General features: G+C 35.6%; 1 protein-coding gene across 2 annotated transcripts; it reads left to right on the top strand.

Annotated features, from left to right (window-relative positions):
* The first annotated feature begins 2,764 nt into the window (after positions 1-2,764).
* LOC124646209 (aromatic-L-amino-acid decarboxylase) lies at positions 2,765-14,965 on the top strand. 2 transcript variants are annotated; one of them, XM_047186307.1, is made up of 6 exons: positions 2,765-2,954; positions 11,538-11,622; positions 11,769-12,003; positions 12,622-12,871; positions 12,954-13,102; positions 13,230-14,965. In XM_047186307.1, the coding sequence occupies exons 2-6, from the start codon at positions 11,543-11,545 to the stop codon at positions 13,944-13,946; spliced, it is 1,431 nt and encodes a 476-aa protein (XP_047042263.1). In that variant the 5' UTR covers positions 2,765-2,954; positions 11,538-11,542; the 3' UTR covers positions 13,947-14,965. The 2 variants fall into 2 exon arrangements, with proteins under 2 accessions (XP_047042263.1, XP_047042262.1); XM_047186306.1 differs by lacking the exon at positions 2,765-2,954 and adding an exon at positions 10,334-10,662.
* The last annotated feature ends 433 nt before the right edge of the window (positions 14,966-15,398 follow it).

Below are 15,398 nucleotides of genomic sequence, written 5' to 3'. Positions count from 1 at the left end.
ATATCCTAGAAGTCTGATGCAATTTCAGCAAGCAGAAGGGATCAATAAGATCTGGTTGAAGTTCGAAGCTACAGGTGAAGATTCGACATGCTATTGTTTTTGCTTTATAATATGAAGGAATACGGAGAATAGTTAGAGCAGTACCCAAGTGGTACCTATAGAAAGCTTAGTTAACGCTTTTCAAAAAGTGATCACAAAAATATATTAATCAAATCTATTAATCAAAATATAAGAAAATAAATATTTTCATGTAATCTAACCGGCTTTGGACATAAACAATCAAAGAATAACAAAAAAAAATAATCACTTTAAGCGTGCGCTATTAGTCACGTATGTTTTATCGGACAGTTCAAACATAACTTGATGGACGAGCAACCGGTAATAATCAAAAAACAACAAAAAAAAATGAATGGGCTTTGCGATTTTTGGGGAAAAGACGGGGAAACCCCATACTTTTTATTACCTCAACGGCGAAATTCATTTATGCGAAAGAAATGATTTGGTTATTATAACGCTCTATTATCATAGTTGTTTGTATTTTTAAATCATCATCATCCTGACCTTATCTCAAAATTATTTGGGGTCGTCATCTCTTCAGTTCACTAGACTTTCAAACTATCCATTCATTGTTTCATTGGTATTTTCTTAAAATATTGTTTAAAATTGGTTCCCAAGCAAAATGATAACAATAACTTACTTATTACCGAGACACTGTTGAAAATAGAAACGAAAGAAAGTTATGCTATGACACCGTATCCACAAGCTGTTGATTTGCATCCGTGCCATATTCAAGGAGGTAATTATGCTAATGATTCTCGACCCAAATCAATAAAAAATTGGTATGTCATTTTTTTTCTTTAATTTTTTTCGGAATTCCGTAAATGTCATCTAGCCTTATTTAAACTTGGTGCGTATGTTACTGGCGTTAAAACCGCTGCTGCACCCTCACACAAACGCAAACACAAAGCATACGCAACGATCACTCATAAATTTCATTCATAAAATTGGATTACTTCGGAAATACCACGACATTACAATGACAAAAAAAGCAGTGCATATTAGTTATTTCCCATCTACTGTAATTCCAATCGATTATTTACGTATTGTATGTCCTCCTCCTGAACTATGGCACAAATGCAAATCAACACCTTGTATATCTATTATACATACATACATTTCCAAAATTCGTAAGTTCAGAAATGTGAGTGGGTGGATGTGCCTCTGAGGTACCTACTACTTGGATTAAAGGCGTTAGCCGATTTTGGGCTCCAGATACCAAAATCTCCTCACAGAACGCGCTGATTCAATTAGTGTCACCTCCGAAAGCGATCGGACGCCTGAAGACTTGAGAGTCCCTTGAGACGTCGATCGAGGTTCGTGGCCATTTAGACCATTGGCCGTAACAACAATCGGCATGATAAAGGCCGTATATTAATAATCCACATGGCGACAATCTCGTATGCTAAATCGAGATGCTTGATAAAAAATATTTTTAGGTTCTCCATATCGTTTTAAAATCAGGATTAACGTTAGCAAGGGTCAGGATGACGGGTGCATTTTTGTAGATGTGATTATTTTTTAGATACCTATGATTAGGTAAAATAGAATAAGTGCTAAATGAAAGGAATGCGCCTGTAATGTATCTGAATGTATTTTCTGAGAATTTAAATGTACCACATGAAAAAAAGAACAACCGACTCAGGTTCCTCGTAAATGCCTGGACCTATTTGACTGAAAATTTTATACGCATACTCTTTGATTTATCACATCACTCGAAAGAGAGAATCAAATATCCCCAAAACCTGCAGAAGGGAATGTTTGGCTCTTATTGAGTAAACCCAGCCATGTTTCTTCTGGAGACATTTGTGTTCAGAACTCTTTCAGACAATCACGCAGCCCCTTGAAAAATTCTACAACCCCAAATACGATTTAAAGCATTTAAGCTCCTGATTCCTGAAAGGAAAATGATTTTTTTCATCTGGTCTCCTGATATACCGAATAGAAAGATCACGTTGTGTTGTGTTAACTCTTCTCAATACCTGGGTATTTCCTGTTGTTCTTCTACGAGTCATGGGAAGTGTTAACCCCAGGCCAAATTCAACCTAGAACAACTTACCATGAATAATTCTGTGATTATAATTACATTCTATTTAAACTAAACAAATGAAAACAACGAATACTACGTAGTTCAAAATTTAATTCAAACCTAGGTCAAGGAGTGTTTCACGTCTAATCTGATTGTATCAGGGTCTTATAAATTTTGTGTCAAAGTTTTTATGATTCATTTTGTCTATTACTTTAGCTAATGACCTATCGTAATTAAGTTTACATTCCTAGGCACGAAACTAGTCATTATCCAAGACATTTCGTATTCAGAAGCATTCAGGTGATGAGTTAACATTTCCGAACACATTGTTAACGAACAAATGAATGACACTTAAATAAATTGGCACCAATAGTAAATGTTTCCAATCAATCTTGATACCCTCAGATCTAGTTCATTTATTTTAATAAAGCAGAATTGACACTCGATTCCGCGGCTATTCTGTCAATACAAGAGAGTAAATATTGAGATGTCCCGCTCAAAGATTGGGGTGCGGAACTCTTCGCATTGAAAGTCTCTTGAGGGTACGGAGTACTTTACAGATTCAATTCTTCTATTAGCATTCGGGTTGACGGCTCATGCGCCGCGGCTAATCTTCTAAATGGAGTCAGCTACATAGTGCACAGTTCCCTCGTATCGTAGCTACGAGTATATAAAGGTTGCGAGAGTGGCGGCGGCGGGCGTAGTCCGAGACTGGCAGTGATTTGGGCGCACCGCGTTTTCGCGATCATACAAAGCGCGTAAATTCACGGACATTGTCCTAAAGAAAATTAGTACCAATTACTGGGTGACGCTGTGTTTTTGTTGAACGTCTGCATTTTTTATATTTTAAGCAATTTACATACATTTGGTAAGTGTTATAAACTATATACAACTGTTTTTAAATATTTAACTTTTTGAATTGTGATTGTTCTTAACTCTGAAATAATTAATTAACTCTGAATAATTACTTATGGTTATTCTTGGTTGAAAGTTATCAGCCAAAGATTTAACAAATATTGGACCCTAACTCTACTAAAACTAAGACAATACAACTTGAAATTGGAATTAGCACCTAACTCTACGTTCACTGGTAACTATTGCATTTAATTGAGCTCTTAGGAAACTACTAGCTCCAAAACTGCAAACTGCACTACTAACTTGCTATGCAGGTTATGCATAAGCGTGAATGTTTACAATTTTTGTTGTAGTTTTACTATCACGACACTAATATTATCATATCATAAAGTGATAATATCGGAAGTAAGATAAAGCCTTACATTGATAAAGAGTTTTCTTTAATTACCTATTTTTCCTTTTTTATCGTTATGAAATCGAGCGTTAAATCGGTTGATACCAGTGCAAGTTTTATTGATAGCCAGTTTTTTTATTCATAACTTAAATTAAATTAATATAAAAAAAATATGCCTGTGTCTGAAGAAACACAAATTATTCAAGATAATATAAAGTTAATTTAAACAAAAGAAATGTTTTACAAAATTAACAGGAACTTTAAGAATAGTTAAATTACTTGATTGAAAAAAAATCCTTTGAAGCGCACTGTTTAGTATTTTTAATCAGTAATTTATTTGATTTGATGAAGATGCAAAAAATTATAACGAGCTTAAATATGTGACGCATTAAACGTAAAGTAGTAATGCTAAAGTTACGACATATTTAGGTAATATGCACATAATTATATGATTATCTCAAATAATTTGTCATCATTATCGTGCTTTCAAACTTAATTCAATCCGCCTTAACATTCCGCAAGGCATCAAGGCTATGTCAACTGTGCGAAAATATTTAAAATCAGTTTTATAACGGGTACAAAAGTAATCTAGATAGTATATTTCTTAATTATATAAAAAACTGTGTCAGTGTGAATAAAATTACTTAGTTAAAAAAAAATACCAATCAATGCAGAGCTTCCTGAAAAACTGTAGCGGTAGATATAGTAGGTACGTACATATTGTACATCCCACTGGTACATAGACTGTTGCAAATATTGTTAACATTAATACAATTAATTTGAATATTTAATTGTAAGTAGTTATTGTAATAATTTTGTAAATAGAGTTTCCCAAGACTAATTCATATCTGCGGTGTACCGGTTACATTAAATCAGCTCCGTATTTTAACCAATTCTGTCGATCGTGGTTAAAATATCGCTTTTAGCAATTCTCTCCCACACTGATATTGGAAATGCGTGTTGATTCTAGATCCACTCAATTGCTATTTTAAACCAAATATCCCTCCCTACTGCAAATGTTCTTCCTTGTTCTTACTTATTCTAATTTTGGATATAGATATCAGTTCGTTAATAAGTAACTAAACTCCTTTACTGTAAACTCATTCAGTTTCTAAAAAATTAAACCGACTTCCCAAAACACTAAAAAGCAAAAAAAAAAAACTATTTTTAGGTGCATCGGCCTAGAAGTCGGTGTCTAATGGATGTTACTAAGTTAATTTTGCCACCGACTTCTAGGCCGATGCACCTAAAAATAGTTTTTTTTTTTTGCTTTTTAGTGTTTTGGGAAGTCGGTTTAATTTTTTTGTAAAAAAGTTTTTTATTTAAAGCTTTTCAGTGATACGAATAGTTGTCACTATCCATACAAGTGAGAAGTTCTCATCAATACAAAGAATATAAGTCCAAATACGAGGTATTTTACATATTCAGTTGTCGAGTTCCCTCGACTTACTTTCTCTGGTCTCCATCATCAGGTCAGCTCCAAACCTTCACTGTTGCAAAGGTCTTGTCAATACAAATAATTTAAGCCCAAACACGAGGTAGTTTACATATTCAGTTGTCGAGTTCCCTCGACCCTCTCTGGTTTCCATCATCAGATCAGCTCTAAATCTTCACAGTTGAATAGTGCTTTTAGGCGTACGCCTGAGTGTCAAGTTTTTACCCTATGTATGCCTACAACTTTCGAAGGTTGCCCTCGATTTCTCAGGGTTTCCATCATCAGATCCTGACCTGATGACTATGGGACCAACTGGCAGCTATTCCGAGTCGAACAAAAAAAGAATCACGTAAATCGGTCTATAAACCTCGGAGTAATCGATGTACATACATAGAAAAAAAAAAAAAAAAAAAAACATACCGGCCGAATTGATAACCTCCTCCTTTTTGGGAAGTCGGTTAAAAAGACGCATTTACTTAATTGAAAAAACCTTGCAATTACTTTGCATATCAATTATTTTAACGCATCTTACCTTAAAAAGATAATATATATCCTTCCTTTTTTCCTTTCTATTGTTTTTTTAATTGCTCATTTCAATGTCTCTACTTGGGAACCTATTTCATAACTACGTATGGTCATTAACGAGGTCATTAGGGATGGCAAGTCCGACCTATTCCCGTAGGTACCTATATCATTATAGGGTTATATCGAACTTGCAGAAACATCAACCAACCTATGTAGAGGGGTCATTATAATTTGGTATTGGATTTATTATGAGATTATATAAATAGACTGTAAAGAATATTGAACCATTCTTGCTAAATTACTGAATTTTCTTTAATAGGTCCTACTGAATTTTCGATTTTTCACTCTTCTTCTTTGTAAATCTACGATTTACTTAATCAGTGGTTAACAGTTTCTATCCGTACTCTTGCGTGAAAAATCTATTTTCTTCAATTCTGGGTTTTATGACGTTTAGAGATTCGGACGGTTTGAAATAAGGCTTAATTCAGAGAGAATGATTGGATCGGGGTTATGTGGAAATTCGAGGGCAATATCGGTTGCAATTTCGAAGCTCTACATCACTCTGAAGAGGGAAGCGAGTCCGAACCACACTTGATATTTTCACAGCGTGATGTTCCGATGTAGGTACCTACCTACTGTAGAATGTCTACCTAAGTTAGGTATGCGTTTATGTGTTACCTACGTTTATTTCATATTTCTTTTCTATTGAGTATCTCCATTTGTGTTATAGTTCCTACCCTACCTACCTAGTTCCAGAAAAATCTAAATATATCTTGGCTAACGATTTAGGAAAAATCATTCGATTGCCCATAGTTAATAAATATTCTAAAGGAAAATAATGTCGAAGTAATTTCCAAAACGGATTACCAAATAGTAAATTAATACTGAAATTGTAAAATGTCAGGGTTTTCCAAATTATTAAAATAATTTGCCCCAAGGTATCTAACTTTTACTACGATTATAATTTCATTTAATGTAAATAAATGAAGACTGTATCTATTGACCAGCTAGTTTAATGTTCCGCAAAAACGGTGTTGTGAAAAAAAAACCAAAGCACAATTATTTTTTCAATAAATGTATGTATATTTGGCTGTTGCGTTTCCAATAGTCAGGAAAAAACATTCTACGCACAGCTGATTCATTCATTCTATGAAAGTCTCGGTCTGCCGTTCATATGGCCGTAAAACGAGGGATTACCCGTTTGGGATCTTTTACCGGTACCCAGAGCGCGAGCGTCACTACTCCGCGAGGGTTTTTCCTTGCGCAGGTAAATAATCTGTCATCTAAATGTAAATATCTTAAAAGGAAAGTTGAATAAGGATATTTATCTAACGAAATAGTCTCTGGTTTAACTTTTCGCAACGATAATTGACGTCACCGCCATATCAAATTAATTAATGTTATCTCACTTATGTAGCCATGGTGACCACAATCACGTCTTTTAGACCTTTGTTAAGGCTCGTTTGTGACATTAATACACGTTCATTACCGCCAAATTATTTACGAAGACAATGTCTTGAAGCAATATAAAAATAATGGACTTTTGTTTGAGATCGCCATATTATTGCGACCTTCGCAGATTGTTGCCATTTAGTACCTTTGTTACTTTGTATGCCCTAGTGAATTCTGTTCCCCCCACCAATACTAAAAAATAATACTTGGTTTAAGTATCTTGCGCACTCTGTGACAAGTTTGAGTTTTTGATCAAATAAGCGGTCAAGAGCAATTTGTTTATTACAAAATCTCTATCAAAAAACCTCTTAAGTTTCATTGACGTCAATCAGCGCGTCACAGCCATAAAATGATACCCAGTAATTATACCTAATCATAGAAAGTGAGTGACATTACTAAGGACAAAAAGTTCGTAACGTGCATCACATTACTTAATGGCTCGCAATTACCTATAACTAAATTAATTTAAAAACAATATATTTTCTTAAAAACCGTAACATCCTGTTTGTACACAATACTTCCGCTGATTGAATAAAATATGTATTTTTAATGAACGCATGATTATTGTGACCTCGACTAAACTGGTTTACCACATCAATAATGTAATTGTGATATTGAATAACTTAATTGATAGAGCAAAGACAACGGGATCTTGGAATTGTCGCGATGATTATGAATCAAACTGTGTATCTTAATGTTTTAGGGTTCCTTCGATAAATATTTACTAAACGTTTGTTTAAAATTCCTAATTTATCGCAAAAGACAATATTGACATCATGTTAAATAATAAATGTGCCGTTATCTTATCAAATTACCAACCTATTTGGTTTTAACTCGTGCGTTTAAATAAACAAACTTGAAGATATGGAATAAGATATATTACAAGGAAAAAAGTAATTAATTGATGTATCCATTTGTAAGTGCATGTGGATGCATGTTTAAACTTGTTGTGCGTCTGTTTATTTGAACTCGACTATATTTAAAATGGCTCTACCTGGCTCTACCGGTTTTAAGGGACTTCATAGATGATGTAACAAGGCATTGGATTTCTCCATCTTCAGAAGTTTCAGTCCATAAGGCAACATTATTCTGACCACCACCAACAAAACAATCTCACAAATTACAACGAGAGGAACCTGATGGAGTTATCGCACAAAATAAATGACCTTAACGGAATCAGCGGTAATGAGTGTAGCACCCGCTTCGCTAACTTTTTCAGCTATCGCGTGAGTGTCGGCTTGCCTTGGCCCTAAACCCAGCGATCGATGCCGTGAAGCAGATACGTTTCAATGAATTAAACATGGTCTTGTTCTTCCCTCGGACTCGCAGATAAACCTACTGAATTATTGCCACGATCTCATTCACTAGCTTAATGGATTCAAACGTTTTTCCCATAGTTTTTCGCGTAGGTGCTTGGAATTGCAAACCTTTGTCTTTAATTTTGTTAAACGGGTAGAAAAGGTTTTAAGTGAAGGTTAACAAGGTATAGCAGTAGTGGAGCATATTATTCTCAAGTGACACAGTGCCTCACAGCGGCTGTACTTACTATGGTTTGCAGATAGATATTCATCTGGCTCGAATATGGGTCAACCTTAACTACGAATAGATACAGATACGGAAGTATTGTAAGTAGTTATAGGTACGACCCAGGTTAAGGATTTTTATTATAATAAGTTGGTCTAGATATGGAACAATTGTTGAGGAATGGTTGATATTTTTAGGTCAGATAAAGTTATTTATTTTCCAATTGTATATTTTTATATCTTTATTGTGTTCTTTATCTAAGGTAACTACAAGTACCTACTTTTTAAAGACTTTGAAATCTTTTGCTATAGATGCTTAAGGCAACACTGTAATAGGAGCGAAGACTGTCGGAGCTGCGGGAATGTTCGAAAAAGTTACCGTGGCCCTGATATATAAAGCGCTCCAGAACATGATGGGTTCTAGTCAGTAAGAGTCTGACACTCCCTCACACTGCACCCACAATGGGAGGATCATATTACTTGATCATTTGATGGTTTCCCACCAAAAAAGGCAAAACTGTAGTTAGATATGTAACAATGTAGAACAAATGCGTCTTAGTCAGAATCTAAGTAAACATAGGTTGTGGAAGCCACGAGCAGCAACGAGGTCCATGTATAACCTCGCACCACTTGCTCGCCGGCGCACGCTCGGTGGCTTGCGCAAGCGCACCGCGCGCGCCGCTCTCTCGGCATTGAACAAGGACCACCAATTCAAGTGTATACGCATTATTTACTTGACAACCGGTAGCATTTCACACTGACATTGAACGGGTGACATAATTAGCCTGATGTAATATGTGATATTGATACGGTCAATGGGGTTAGGGGGAAACTCGCCTCTGGGCCGCGGCCCAGATTACACGGTATAATAACAGTCGGGAAAACTGGTCCGAATGTGCGGGCCAGATTACTATGTGAAAAAAGTGACGGAGGTAAGTCGACCCATTGGGACTTAATTTCATAAAATCCGATAGTTGTGAAATTTTTCACAGCTCAAAATCGTCAGGAGGCAAAAAGACTTAGATCTTTTTCATAATTTTCATCATAAATATAATACTTTGTCTAGATACTGGACTCCTAGTAGCTAATATAGACTTCGTTAAATAATGAAGTTCCTATAGATACTTAATTAATAATCTCAATTTATAAGTAAAACGTAAATATAGAAACATTGTTTCTTTTTATCAAAATTTTGTTCGAGTGTTACAAGAAAAAACAAATCCCCTTTTGGCAACAAGAGTATTTTTGTAACACTCATTTATGTTGACATTGGATATATTGACATCAATATAAAATAATATAAAAATGAATCGCAAAATGTATCGGTAAGCGCATAACTCAACAACGCCTGGACCAATTTGACTAATTCTTTTTTTGTTGTGTTTGTTATTGTCAGGAGAAGGTTCTTATGAAACAAAATAGGGTAAAGTAGAGAAGTCAGTTGACGGGAGCGAAGCCGCGGGCAAAAGCTAGTTTTCGATAAAATTATGAAAAAGATCTTTATTTTTTTAGCTCCTGACGATTTTGCGATTATTAAATATATAGGTATAGGAACTAAATATGCAACAAAAACTTTAATGGGGTTTTTAAACATGCTGTAAGTAAATAAAAATAAATATTATATCCTACTTATACACACATATTCTGCATATGTAAATATCCCACTATCTCCACTAATCTAGATATTAAAAAAAAAAGTAAAAATAAAAACTATGTATCAAATATCTATAGGAACTTCATTATTTAACGAAGTCTATATTAGCTACTAGGAGTCCAGTATCTAGACAAAGTATTATATTTATGATGAAAATTATGAAAAAGATCTAAGTCTTTTTGCCTCCTGATGATTTTGAGCAGTGAAAAATTTCACAACTATCGGATTTTATGAAATGAAGTCCCAATGGGTCGACTTACCTCCGTCACTTTTTTCACATAGTAATCTGGCCCGCACATTCGGACCAGTTTTCCCGACTGTTATTATACCGTGTAATCTGGGCCGCGGCCCAGAGGCGAGTTTCCCCCTAACCCGGTCAATGTCATTACACAGATATCTATAGTTAGGCCCAATGAAGTGTCATAATTAAATTAGGTCTAAAAAGACCAAATATTGATTGATTAATCATAATTATAATGATTCGCTGTTCTGTACAATATCTCTAATCGAATTACGGTTTTCTCTTGAACTCTGTGAATTATTTATTTACAATCGATGTGCAGACAATTCGGTACATAGGTTTAAGATACACATTAGCCCGGGTAAACACATAAGAGTAATAATCTGTGTAATATATTGTTGTATCAGTATCTAGTTTTCTATTCAATAGATAGATAATACGGTATTTCTCTCTTCTAGCCTGCACCATGTCGGACCAGCATATAAAACTGAATTTCGGTTTGTGTTGTTTTCAAATTACGCATGAAGTGTTATGCTGTTATTTCTTCTGTTTACTGTTTTCTTTTCGCTGCTAGGAACGTTAATTTTACTTAGCTCGATCTTCTATAGTAACCTACCTACTCCGACTATACGAAGTTTATGCATATTTTGTTATTTCTACCTATATGGATTTCTCGCATTTTATGCCTGCTTAATTATCTTTACGCTAATTGTTCATGGATTGAATATTGTTATTATATTGTAAACGTAGTTTATGCAAATTGTACGTAGATTCAAACAAAGGCTAGTGCCTACTTTTAATAAAACGACTACACAAAAAGACACTCTAACTTCTTTATAGAGGTACATACCTGCGTATTGTGATGATATCTCATTATGTTCCATTGATAGCCAATTTGTATATTAATGAATATCGCAATTGCACTACATTATTGCTTTCTGTGTTATGAGCATAGCAAATTACTTTTATAGCTTGCTATACCTATGCCGATCTTTGTATTTTTTCTATCTAACTGTCGTACCTGCTACTTATTATTTGTGTAAGCTATACTTTTGCAATAGAACTAATAAGGATGACTTCGGACACTCGGTAACATGTAGTTATTACCAGGTTTAGAGGTAGATGGTGATGCAGCTCTTCAGAGTAAAATAAAATGAATTCTCATAATATAGTGTCCCAAGCCTTCCTTTTCAATGCCCATAGTGGCAAATACCTCTAGCTCTTTGTCCAGGATGAAGACTGATTTTCCTTCATCCTGGAATTTTCCGACAAGAATGTTTATTTTCCTCTTGGAATTATATTTTCTCAATTTTCTGCATTGCCATAAATCAGTTTTCCGTATGTCTTTAATTGTTTCCTTTTATGATTTCAGAAACCATGGAGCCCGGAGATTTCAAGGATTTTGCGAAAGCGATGACAGACTACATTGCCGAATATTTGGAAAACATCAGAGACAGGTTATTACTATTTTACAAAAAAAAAAAACTTTTTTAAACACATATTTCCATTAAATTGAATTAAAATCCTACAATTTTACTAGTGTCATATTGTCCCTAATTTGTGTTTATGATTTGAAATTAACATATCGTAATATTTTTTTCAGACAAGTGGTGCCGTCAGTGAAGCCTGGGTACCTCCGGCCACTGGTGCCAGCACAGGCCCCAGAGAAACCGGAGCCCTGGACCGCAGTCATGGCTGATATCGAGCGAGTCGTCATGTCAGGAGTTACGCACTGGCACTCGCCGAGGTTCCACGCATACTTCCCTACCGCCAACTCTTACCCAGCCATCGTGGCTGACATGCTGAGCGGAGCTATCGCCTGCATTGGCTTTACTTGGGTATGTTGTATGAACTCGCTAGACCATTTACAAAATAAAACGATGACATATGTTGATCCTCCTCATCACCTATTTACATGTGTCATATTATAAAAATCTAAAGCACAGAATAAGAGACCTTTGACTATCAGCACAAAGCAGAAACTGGGGATATTTTTAACGTTACCGGAATTCCGCTGTTTAGCTTGCCATGTCTGTTTCAATTCTGCGAACCGATAGCAGTGTCAATGTCATGCGGCACATAGGTAATTGGAACAAGGAAAACCGGTTCCATGTCCTATACAGTCTCGAGTATTTTTTGCGTTAAATATATGTCATACTAGAACAAAGAACTTGCCATATACCTACTTCCAATTAATATTGTATGAAGTAGATATGCATACTCGTCAAATGTACTTAGATAATGCTAATCGATACCCAACAAACTAGCCATTCGATTACTGAGTCAATCTTTTACTACAAAGACTACATTATCCTATAGGTACCTACATCTTTACAGATGGATCACAGATCATCGACCGCGCATTGACCTATCATAAATTATATATTCACCGGCTCGGAGAGTAGGACTATATTTTGTTTTGTGGAAAAACTACAAAGCGAGTTAATCAATTCCAGATTGCGAGTCCAGCGTGTACGGAATTGGAGGTTGTGATGCTGGACTGGTTGGGTCAGATGTTGGGTCTGCCTGAGTCGTTCCTGGCTCGGTCGGGTGGCGAGGCCGGTGGCGTCATCCAGGGCACTGCCAGCGAGGCCACGCTGGTCGCTCTACTGGGGGCCAAGAACCGCACCATTATACGCGTGAAGGAACAACACCCTGAATGGACTGATATTGAGATCATTTCGAAACTCGTCGGTTATTGCAACAGTAAGCAAACTATTTTCTATATTATTTGTTGTTTGAGTTATTTGTATTTACAGATATTTAAGTAAAATGTTTCCATTTACAGAGCAAGCTCATTCTTCGGTGGAAAGGGCTGGTCTCCTGGGTGGTGTGAAGCTGCGTTCGCTACAACCAGACGGAAAGAGGCGCCTTCGTGGTGACACTCTGCAGGAAGCCATCGAGGAAGATATCCGCAATGGATTGATTCCATTCTATGTAAGAGTCTCTTTCTTCACTTTTACTAAGATTTTTTTTTATGAGCTTACTTATTTTCATTGAGAATTAAAGATATGATTAGCATTTCAAAACTTCACTTAATCAGTGACTACATACTTTATTACAGGTGGTGGCCACATTAGGTACAACATCTTCTTGCGCATTCGACGCCTTGGACGAAATTGGTGACGTGTGCTCCAAGCATGACATCTGGTTACATGTCGACGCAGCTTATGCGGGATCAGCCTTCATCTGTCCTGAATATCGTTACCTCATGAAAGGCGTTGAAAAAGCGGATTCCTTCAATTTCAATCCACACAAGTGGATGCTCGTTAACTTCGACTGTTCCGCCATGTGGCTCAAAGAACCGCGTTGGATCGTCGATGCCTTCAATGTCGATCCCTTGTACTTGAAACACGACCAGCAGGGATCAGTTCCAGACTACCGTCACTGGCAAATACCACTTGGACGTCGTTTCAGAGCGCTTAAGTTGTGGTTCGTTTTACGTCTGTATGGCGTGGAAAATCTCCAGAAGCACATCAGAAAACACATTGCGCTTGCTCATCTATTTGAAAAATTGTGCAGCGCTGACGAAAGGTTCGAAATCTATGAAGAAGTAACTATGGGACTTGTCTGCTTTAGACTTAAAGGCGGTAACGAAAAGAATGAGGAACTACTCAGGCATATAAATGGAAGAGGCAAAATTCATTTAGTTCCTTCTAAGATTGACGACACATACTTCCTTCGATTAGCGATCTGCTCACGTTTCACCGAAGATAGTGACATTCATATATCTTGGGAGGAGGTAAAGGCTGCTGCTGATGATGTACTTAAAGGTCACTGAATCGCTTTGCATTTCGATATATTATAGCAATAATTAGAGCCAAAACATAAATTAGACAACTATGCTGCTACTTTCTATAAAGCAGGAGAGATACGACATATTTAAAGATTATTAAAATTTGATGGTATTTATTGTATTTAGATACACAGTATATATAACTATAATAACTGTGATAGAAAAATTAGTAAATAGGTACCTTAATTGAATTGCCGTTTGTGACAATAAATATCTAAATAAGAGTTTTCTCCCGTAACATTATTACCTGCTGACAATAAAACGATTGTTCTTTCCTATAGTAGAACAATTTTTTTTGTGTTCAATGTTATTTAATAATCAGTTTTAATGTCACTAGATTAATTAATTTTGGTTCATTAATTGTGTAATAATTATATTCATATACTTACGATAATTTAGCTAATGCCGTTCGTTGCCTATACCTGTGAGTTGTGATAATTTATTATTAAAGAGTATATCTACTTCGATTCCTTATTGGGAAACCAAATGGGACCTAAGCCTATGATTGAATATAATTTAAATTAAAGATACTTTATTATTGAACAAAAATTTAATGTCTATATTTCTAAACATTTACTTGTATAGCCATATATACCTACATACTATTTTCTTAGTCTCTTCTTACCTATTGTCAGCCTCAAACGATGTACCTACCTAACGTATACGGAAAGAGACAGTTTCATGTTTAATTTTTAGACAAATCTAGACTTCCACGGCTAAGTATATAAAAACATCAAAGTTAAACATAATAAATAGCCTACCATAATGTGATTACTTGATTACCCGTGACTGTACCTACTTAAAACGAAGAATGACTTTCTGTACCTACCTAGGTACCTATTTTTATTCAGTTGATAAGGAAATAAGCTAAATGCTCACATCTTGCATATTGTGTGTTGCGCTTTTAACTATTTACGGATATGTGTCTATTTAAAGTACCTATAGCTGTTTGTTGAATATAATAAACATGATTACTGTATAATAAACAGTGTTGTATGAATATACTGACGAGTATTATTTTTAAATACCTAATGTACCACTTGATTAGAGAACACATTGAAATTGAGAACCTCCTCCCTTTTGGGCAGTCGTTTAAAAATTACAAGAAAATATCACAGATCACTGAAGTACCTACATGCTACATACATGGTTAACTGCTCTTACCTACACCTTAAAACGACTTATCTATCATAATGTGGGCTTTAGAAATAGCCAGGAGTGATTAAGTTTCTACCTTTTTAAGCCGTGATCTATGACAGTCAAAAGCGCAGAGGCAGGCCAAAACTGCGGTGGTTGAGTGTCGTAAAGAAAGACATGAAAATCTGCGAACTCAAAGAGGAAGACGTCCTGGATAGAGTGAAGTGGAAGAAGAAGATACGGAATGCTGACCCCGTCACAAGAAGGGATAAACGTTAAGAAGAAGAATGAATGAATTAT

The sequence above is a fragment of the Helicoverpa zea genome, chromosome 3 (genome assembly GCF_022581195.2).
Source record: "Helicoverpa zea isolate HzStark_Cry1AcR chromosome 3, ilHelZeax1.1, whole genome shotgun sequence".
NCBI lineage: Eukaryota > Metazoa > Arthropoda > Insecta > Lepidoptera > Noctuidae > Helicoverpa > Helicoverpa zea.
This window is presented reverse-complemented; position numbering and strand designations above follow the sequence as displayed.